Source organism: Neolamprologus multifasciatus, chromosome 2 (genome assembly GCF_963576455.1).
Source record: "Neolamprologus multifasciatus chromosome 2, fNeoMul1.2, whole genome shotgun sequence".
In the NCBI taxonomy this organism is placed as follows: Eukaryota; Metazoa; Chordata; class Actinopteri; order Cichliformes; family Cichlidae; genus Neolamprologus; species Neolamprologus multifasciatus.
The window spans coordinates 29,321,853-29,331,609 of NC_140440.1; the positions used below are offsets into that span (position 1 = coordinate 29,321,853).

The 9,757-nt window shown below is 42.0% G+C and overlaps 1 protein-coding gene across 1 annotated transcript; it reads right to left on the minus strand.

Annotated features, from left to right (window-relative positions):
* Window positions 1-9: 9 nt before the first annotated feature.
* On the minus strand, window positions 10-8,784 carry LOC146524708 (uncharacterized). The gene is made up of 6 exons (XM_085134728.1): window positions 8,302-8,784; window positions 7,657-7,847; window positions 6,297-7,558; window positions 5,066-6,100; window positions 3,315-3,416; window positions 10-2,463 (listed from the first exon to the last, which is right to left on the minus strand). Exons 2-6 carry the CDS (start codon window positions 7,811-7,813, stop codon window positions 1,564-1,566), a joined length of 3,456 nt encoding a protein of 1,151 aa, XP_084990854.1. The 5' UTR covers window positions 7,814-7,847; window positions 8,302-8,784; the 3' UTR covers window positions 10-1,563.
* Window positions 8,785-9,757: the final 973 nt, after the last annotated feature.

A 9,757-nucleotide genomic window follows, 5' to 3' on the forward strand; every position in this document is an offset into this window, starting at 1 on the left:
AAACATCTGGGAACTGAGGAGAGCAGTTGTTGGACTCTAGCAGCTCGACAGTCCTTCGTCTTCTTCATCGTATGCCAAATGTGTTCAGATGGTGACTGCAGGCAGGACTGTTCAGCTCCAGACTGTGAAGCCATGCTGCTTTAATATATGCAGTATGTGATTTAGCATTGATTTGCTCAAACATGCAGCTCCTTTTTTTTGGAAAAGATGTTCAGATGGGAGTATATGTTACTTTAAAACTTTTATATACCCTCCACCACTGACGGTGCCTTTCCAGATGTGCAAAGCTGCCAATTCCATAGGCACTGATGACACAGGCTCTTAAACTGAGAGCTGATAACAAGCTGTATGTTCCTTTTCCTCTCTTGGATGAGGCATGTTTTAAAAAAAATAGTGTAGAGTTGACCGACCTTAGAACAGCTTTCATTATAAGAGCTTTAACCTAGGAAACACTTTATGTCTGTCAAACTGTGTTTTTTATGGATTAGCAATTTGTGGCATTTTTTAATGGATTTAACTAAAGAAGTATCCAAAAAAAACCCTGACCTTCAGAAAGACTGAAGAACTATTGCTCAAGAGCACGTAAAAAAAATGACAAGAAGGTCTGGCTGATCGGAAGCTAAAAAAATAGGATTGGACTTTTGAGGCTTTTGTTGTTGTTTGTTGTTTCAGATCCACTTGCGCAGTAATAAGGTCACAAGCATCACAGAAAAATCTTTATTACAGGAAACAGATCCTTGAACCAAAAGTGCCACGGGGAACATTAGCAAACGAAAACAAACATAAAAACAAGGAGTGCTGAAAGTTTTCTGGAAATTTTTGGCAGAACAGAAGCTGACATACATGTATATATTTATGACCAATCATATTTACAACTAACTGAGTTACGCTTCAGCGGGAAATCTACGTCGTAACTTACAACGTAACCTGACGTGCAGCTCTGGAAAAATGCAACTACAGGTCAGGTCGACTCTGATCGCCGTGGAATCAAGTTGTGATGTCGATTTTCAGCTGAAGCATGATTAAGGCGTAATGCACGGTTAATGTCATATGTACAACTAATAAAACACGCTTTCTTTACATACAAAAACCTGATTTTTTAAATGTATTTCCAATACTTCAGTTTAAAAAAAAACTTTGCTTAACTGCTTAAATGAGTAATATTAAACTTGTAACACATAAAATTCTTCAATTATGAACAATCCCAGCTGTCTCTATATACTCAGCTGAAGAGCTTAAAACTAAACGTCTTCACACAAACACACGTCCTTTTGTTCTGATTAAGCTCACAATGTTACGCATTAGGATGCAGGTCTTTCCTCGCTGCTTGAAACAAATGACACATATTGCTCCGTTTATCCTAAACCCCGGTGGAATAGCAAAACAAACATCCTCGATGTGATTGTCAGCATGTTTGCACGTGGACGTGAGCACAATACAGAGAGAAGACAAACATTCATGAACATCTACGTCGACCATTTGTCACCAGCCCTGAAATAGACGCAGTTAAATGAACCAATGTAAGCAATCACACGAACAGAAAAGAACGGGGCATTAGAGGTGTTAATGAAAGTGCACCTCAGTCTGAATGTTTCCCTTGACAAGGTCTTTAATCACAGCGGTGAAAATCACTGATGAAGCGCTGTCTTTGTGTTCTCCGACTACATCAACGTCCAGCTCTCCTCCTTCTTCTTCCTCACCTTCTGAAGACTCTGTCCACGTGATGGTCACCGGTTCAGGGACGGGACTGGAGCCTCCAATCACATCGATGACCTCATCTTTGACAACGTCCCAGCTTCCATTTGCAGACTGTGAGGGTGAAACAGAAGGCTGCAGGTCAGCAAACACAGTCGGCGCTGTTCTGCTCTGAGTCTGAATCTCTTCTTTTATCTCAACGTTTTCGTCGTCTCCATCCACATCGATGATCTCATCAGCGCTGCTCTGTACTTCCTCATCTGTCAGACTTCCCTCAGCTAGTCTGAGTTCACTCCACGGGAGATTTTCTTTTTCTTCTTGTAAACAGGCTCCGGTCAGAGAAACGGTCTCTACATCGATTGTCTCCTCAGGATCTGTGGCTACTAGTTTAGAGGTAAAGTCTGCAGGTTCAGAGGTGGGTGGCTGTGTCGGTGTCTCAAAGCAAGCCCTCTTGGCCACGGTGGCGTTATCACTCGTATCCTCGTCTGACTCTGCTCCCCTCTTCTGTCCCCTCCTCGTAGCCCCCCCCACCTCTTCGTGTGACTGTGCAGCCAACTCCTCCTCACGTCTCTCCTGGTTTTTCTCAAGTTGTTCATCCGCAACACAGAAATCTGCAGGCTGTGCCAGAATGGGTGGTTTTGAACACTCTCTGTTAGATGAACTGAGAGGGTCATTTTTCCTGGGTCTGCCCCTACGTCTGCGCCCTGATTGAACTGCTGAGGGTAGACGTTTGGTTGTAAGTGGCTCCTCAAGGAAGGGTAAAGCATCCTGTAAAACAGATTCACCTTAATGAACTATAAAAGTACAAAACAATAGTCTAAACATGGAAAACACTGAAAGCAGTGCTACCCCTCAGCCTCCTATTACGTGCAACCTATGGTATAAAGCTTTCCTTCTTAACTGACTGCATTCACAAGATTTTCAGAAAACTTGACCCATGACCTTGACTGTGAGGTCGAGGTTACGAAATCCGTACTCGTCCGAGACTTTTAGTAGATACACCACTGAGCCTTTTATGACTGAGTGGGGGAAAAAATCCACGTGTGGTAACTTTAAATATCTGTCAGCATTCAAACGGTAGCAGTTGTCACAAACTGGCTAAAAGTAGCAGTATTTGGGATGCACCCTCTGGTAATCACAGAGTCTCACACGCTCTGGATAAGTTGATCATTTGATGGTTCATCCATAGAGCCTCACTGATTCCTTTAAATCTAAAGACAGATGAGCTCTTTAATCTAGTAAAAGAAGAAAGAAAGAAGAAAGAAAGAAAGAAAGAAAGAAGAGAAAGAAAGAAAGAAAGAAAGAAAGAAAGAAAGAAAGAAAGAAAGAAAAAAGAAAGAAAGAAAGAAAGAAAGAAAGAAAAAAAGAAGAAAGAAAGAAAAGAAAGAAAGAAGAAAGAAGAAAGAAAGAAAGAAAGAAAAGAAAGAAAGAAAGAAAGAAAGAAAGAAGAAAGAAAGAAAGAAAGAAAGAAAGAAAGAAAGAAAGAAAGAAAGAAAGAAAGAAAGAAAGAAAGAAAGAAAGAAAGAAAGAAAGAAAGAAAGAAAGAAGAAAGAAAGAAAAGAAAGAAAGAAAGAAGAAAGAAAGAAAGAAAGAAAGAAAGAAAGAAGCCTCATTCTCACCGGGATTTGTAGTTCCCTTACCCGGCTCCTGATCGGGTAGATCTTCAAGAAGCCACCATGGGATTTTTCCCTGTAGATGATAGGTTTTTGTTTCTTCAGGACCTGAAAAAAATATATGCACATAAATTATATACAAACATACAGTACAAACAGAATAAATGGTTTGACTGATCTTAACACAAAGATTTAATCATGTTTTGCTGAGAGAAAGTATCCCGTGGATTTAACAGAAAACTTGGCGGTGTGGTCTCCAAGAAGATTCTCACAGGTAAGATAAGTCCTGGTGATACTTTCACTAGCAGTAAAGCACTCCATTAATAGCCTCTATCAACATTAGTATATAATTTTTAACTAAGAGAGAGATTACCTGTGGAAAACCGGTTGGGTGATAACTTTGAGCTCAATTAAGACTGTAAGGGATATTTATGCTTACAGAACTTTTACAGTTTCAGTCAATCGATATGATGTTAAAGTCATCGGTGTGCTGGCGTCTTGTTCAAAAGATCAACATAAAATTTTCAAACATTGCTCATCATTAGTTAAAAAGAACAGACTACACGGGGGCAACTTTCATATGTAACACTTCAGGGAAAGAAAGGGGCTCAGAATTAGTTGTTATTATATCACTACCCACCTACAGACATGAGAGTGACACACAAACACACACACAAAAAAAAACACGTTACACGTAACGCAAAGCTATGAAAAAAAAAAGAAAGATGCAATTTGGTTGTATCTGGTAGAATCTGTGGGGATTTTTACAGCGTTTTTAAGGTCTATGTCCTAATAGTATACAATTAAAGTTTAAACTTACTAGTTCATTATAAATGCAAACCTAGCTTCTGCTAAAGGTACTGTGTTTTTTAAGCATGCAGTAGTATAGCCATTCTTAAACAAGCAAAGCATCATGCAGGAGTTGAGGCTTTGGGTCTTAACTGGTTTGAATCTTCTATTAAATTTAGGATAGTTTTGATTTACACCGGAAAATAATCCTCTGCATCGGCAGCTTTGACATTTGGAGTTCCACAGGAATCTATCAAAGGGCCTATTTGTTTTCTTTATTATGCTCTGTGTAGGTCATATTACTCACCCGCACATTTCTTTTCATCGCTATGCAGATTTACCTTGGAATCAGGAAGATTGCTGACCCATAAGTATGGGTCAGCAAGACATAATAAGTATAAGTATGTGTAAGTTTGGTGATGGAGTTTTTATTATGAATGAATGATGAATTTTTATGAATTATTATGTCTATTTTTTATGCTTAAGGACAACAGATGGAAATTAGCCCTTGGCTATAATCTGGTATGTTTACATTCATGTAATTTTTTTTTTTACATTTATGTTCATTAACATGCACTGTCCTAAATAAATAAATAAATAAATAAGAAGGCTCGGTGAGTACATTTTGCACGTCCCACAGTTTCTTAGAGTTAAACAAATCCAAACCAGGGGAAATATTATTTGGCCATCCATTATAAACTGACAGTTTGAAGGATAATCTGGGCTCATTAACTCCTTTTATTAAAACACAGGTTAAAAACCTCCCAAATAATAATCATTGATTAATAATTTGGATAATCTCCCTGATATAGACAATGGAAATATTAATGCAACCTTTTTGGTTTTAAATGTGCTATAAAAATACAGTTTACTTACATATTTAATTACTGTTATTATTTACTTACTTAGCAGGTGACAGACGGCAAAATTAAACGATCTGCCAGTTAGTTATTTGAAATATTTCCCACCTTGCCTTTCAGATTCTGACAGATGTGTCGCGACGTTGTCACTTTGACCGGCAGCAGTTCTCTCCTCTCCAGGTTCACCACAGGAATCTGCTTTAGCTGCTTCTCTTTTCTGGCATGAGGGTTTCTGTTCACCGCATCGTCTGGCTTCCTCACCTTCACCTTCTCTAGTGAGAACAGATAAGGCTTTTGCCTTCTTTTGTTCTGTCGTTTTGAAGTCGGTCTGGTTTCCTCTATGTGTTTGGGGGAAACGGTGCGGCCAGCGTGGGCCTTGCGTGACTGTGAGCGGCTCTCTTGAGACTCATTTTCATCAATGTGCAGCTCAGGTGCTTGAGAGCACTCAATTCTGTGGGTGCTCCTTTGTAGTTGAGGCATGTAGGGGGTTGTAGTGTGATCTTTGTTTTTTTTGTAAGTGTTCATGAGAGTGTGAGGTTGGCAGGACTCCGTGGAGCTCACACCACTCGTCTCCATCTCCTCTCTTGCACGACAGCTTCCAACATGCTGCTCAAACGACTGCAGGAAGTGGTCCAGCATGTCACCCAGCTCTCCCTCGCACGGCTGCTCTAGAACTGGCACCACACCATTTGTAGAACTGGAGCGACCAGCTGCTCCTGCAACAGCTGCAACCTCAGTGGATTCATGGAGCTCAGAAGAAAGGCTCTGCGGTTTGTTTTGGGATGAGGTGATTTCAGAAGAGACAGAGGCGCCAGTGTTGCTACCTGCTGGAAGGGGATGCTGAGCACGTGAAGCGCTGCCTTTGTTGTTTGGTAAAATATCGAGTCCCATCATCACTTCCTCCAGAAGACGATCGATCTGCTCAGGCTGCTCCTCGTGAGGTGGTGGGGCTGGGACAGGAAGACAGGATGGTGGAGAGGAGGCTGCAAGTGATGGCAGGTGGGGAGATGGAGAAGCCTGGAAAGAGTGGCTGGAGGTAGATAGAGTATGTGCATTGGTAAACTGCATAGGTGTGGGAAAAAAGGAAGCCGATATTGCTGTTTTGGCTCTGGACCTTCGTGGCCTCCGCACAGGAAGACTGCCCTGCAAACAAGGACAAGTCACGATGTTTGAAAGAAGCAACAAATGTAACATCCTGTTTTAAATCTGAATCCTCATTTTTGGGTGTAAAAACCCTCAAAGGTTTAGTTTTGAGCTCCCAGACCCTATTTTCATTTAATATTTAATTACAGCTTTTGACACTTTATAGATGCCACAAACGGGACACTTATTCGCTTACCTGTTCAAACTGTTGCCCCGTATTTTTCCTTCCACGCTGAGTGGTGCTTCCTCCGACCTCACCAGACCGCAGCACATCTCCAACTTGGCTTAATGCCCACGCTATGCCCCACCCTCTTCTCCTCTCACAGCGTGCACCCTTTTTCACAACCTCTCTGGTCTGCAGGCACAGCTTCCTCCCAGCAGCTCCGCCTCCCTGACCCGTCCTGGGCGTCCTCATGCCCCACCTGAGCAAGAACAACTTCTGCAACCTGCTCACCCCCACCTCCTGCACCATTTGAGTTAATCCTCCCCGACCGCGCCCTCTCCCTCCTGCTCGTGGTCTCCCACGCTTCTCCTCGCCCCTCCTGGCACCTCCAACCCCGGACCTTCGCCTGCGGCCTGCTCTCCCCCCGCGGGGCTCCTCCTCATTGTCAGGGTTCAGAAAGTAGCTGATGAATCCTGGGATGTTGCCTTGAAACTGTTGAAACTGCTCTTCCTCCCATTCTTCCGCCACTGTGACATCTTGGTCAGCCCATCCGCTCTGGGGGTCGGCATTACAGATGGTTGCCTGGCTCATAAAATGAGGGAGGGATGGGGGGACAGATGTGTACGGCTGGGTCGCAACAGCAACAGGTGTGTTTTCAGCTTCAGGTATAGAACCTAAGGGAGCAGAGGATATCTGAGGTGTTAGTTCATTTGGAGGGTAGAGGACAGACACAGGGCAAATTTGAGGGGGAACAAGTAGGGGGTCTGAGTGCTGTATACTCTGGAGAGCACTCATATCGATGGTCTCAAACGATACTGCTGGGTGAGCAGGTGGAGCTGTGTTTATCTGCAGCTCGTCTGTTTGAGTGCACACATCCTTCCCGCCATTTGACATCATCTCTTTCCACAAAAAAATGCTCCCATCCCTCACCTCTCTCCTCCACCTGCCCGGTCTCTCCTCACTCTCAAACATCAGAGGCTCCGTCTGCACTCCTATCTCGGCGCACTGCCCGACCCCATCCCTGCTTTTACACTCCCTTTTCGTCACCTCCACCAGCCCGTGGATGCCCAGGTTGGCCGCAGCAGAAATAGCCTGTTGCTTCTCCCTCTCACCCTCCCCAGCCATCTCTCCAGAGTATAGAAGCCTGACCAAGTGGAGCAAGGTGCAGGCACCCAGAGCCCGAAACTCCAAGAGGCGACTCTGCCCCGCAGCGGGAGTCGGTGTGGAGGACAGAGCGGAGGAGATGTGGGGGCTGATAGCTGACAGAATACAGCTGTGTGCGGGTATAGACACCCCTGCAAGACGGGGAGAAATGACAAAAACAAAAACTTTAAAAGCAAAACTAACACATGCAAAATTTTGTTTTGGGTTTTTGTGTATGTGTGTCTCATACCTTCTGCCTTAAGCAGAGTGTCACAGAACTGGCTGCACTGTTGTTGTCGCTGCAGCTCAGTGAGGAGGAGGGTATCAAACCCTGGTTTTTGGTAGCACCACATTTCCCCATCCACTTCAGAAGGGGAGCAGAGAGGAGTGGAAACTGAAGGTGACATGTGTGTGGAGTGTGAAGCAAATATCCCTGCTCACCTGGACATTAGCACAATAAATGCTTCGATATTGTGGACAAAAACACACTTTTTGAGTTTGAAATTTTTGCACATTAAAACAGAGATTTTTGAGGTCGAGCTTTCTTTCTCCTTTATCAGCAGCTTTATAGTTTATTATTATGTATAGTGTGGATTAATGGGCAATCTTAAATATTTCTTGCAGCAATAAATAGTCTTTGGGCACATTTAAACTCGAGTCATGTGGGGCCAGCTCAAAGCCCGCGCGCTGGTTAGTATCAGAGGACTAGCTAGCAATGAACTCCAAACAGACAGAGAAAAGGGTTGTACTAGCTTAGTTAATATGTACAGACCGCTAAACGTCTGTTCTAACATCACCTTCCAGCATATCTGGCCTGTTTTAACCACGCTCTCCCGGCTTGCTAATTAAAGCTGCTGTTAAAGTCGGGCATGTGACAGACACCTGGTTTACTCACCGTCTGCGGGCCTCAAAACTCTCTACAGATCCACTATCGAGGCACAAAATAAAAGCGTTTCTCTTTTAAAAAATAAATATACTTCACAAAATATATTTAACGGACAGCATTTTATTTGGCTGTTTTTTTTGTCCGATTTTAGTGGGGTCAGCCGCAGGTCAACGTTGTCATCAGAGGAAACGGTGCAGTCTTCCGCTTCGCCGCTAGGGGGCGGCAGCGTCACCGCACAGACGCCACGGCCACCCCCCAAGGGAAAAAAAAAAAAAAAAAGAGCCGGCCAAAGATACACAAACACATTACAAAGAGAGAGCATTCACTGCTGGCACCTCCGTCTTCGTCAAATGGCACCAGAAACTAGTGGAAGAGTAAGCGATAGATAGATAGATAGATAGATAGATAGATAGATAGATAGATAGATAGATAGATAGATAGATAGATAGATAGATAGATAGATAGATAGATAGATAGATAGATAGATAGATAGATAGATAGATGGGATAGGAATTGAAAGTAGTATTGGTAGTATTTTCTTTTCATTTTACAGTTAAATTAGATTGTATTATAGTTTAATTCGTTGAGTTAACTGCTTTATTATTATTATTATTATTATTATTATTATTATATTAATATGCGTTTTGTAATATTCTGTTTGTGTTTTTGGCACACTTCTTTGCAGTAATAATAATAATAATAATAATAATAATAATAATAATAATAATAATAATAATAATACAGTTCAACCACAGCTGATTACACTCTTTAAAACATGGATTTGTTCAGTTGTTATTACATTACATGACATTTTAAAATGGCACAGACACACAATAAATAACAGTTAAAAGTTACCACTCAACTTTTTCACCATCTAATGTGAGATAAACAATTTTTATGAGGGACCTTGACTAGTATGCATATCAATATAAAATTATTTTTATCCACCAGTAGGTTTTGGAGTAGGATGTAATCCTACATCTCTTGCTCTCTAAGCATATATTTATATATAGTGATAGCAATGAGTAATGAGCACAAGATATGCATTTATAGGGGAAACACTCAGGGAGGGAATCATGAATATTTTCTACTTATGAACAGAGTAGCTGGATTTTAGTGGTGAGAGGTAGAAAAGTACATTAACTCCACTGGAAGGTTAAAGGATAGATTAATATTTTTTCAAGTCTACAAAGCATTTTCAGCTGTGAAAGACTGAAGGTGACGGGGGACAAAATTTACACCTTTTACTTTGTCTAAAAAAATAAACTCTGCCGTTAAGATGAGGTCAAAATGAGGCTTCAGAAGCCTGAGTTAGACAATTCAAGCTGGTTTTGTTCAAACGTTACATTCTTTAGAGTAATAAATTCCCTCTAAGTGCTTCCTGGACAGTGTTTGCATAGAGCTGGGATAGTAACACAAATCAGGAAAAAGGAGACTACAGGACTCCGATGCTGGAACATCACTG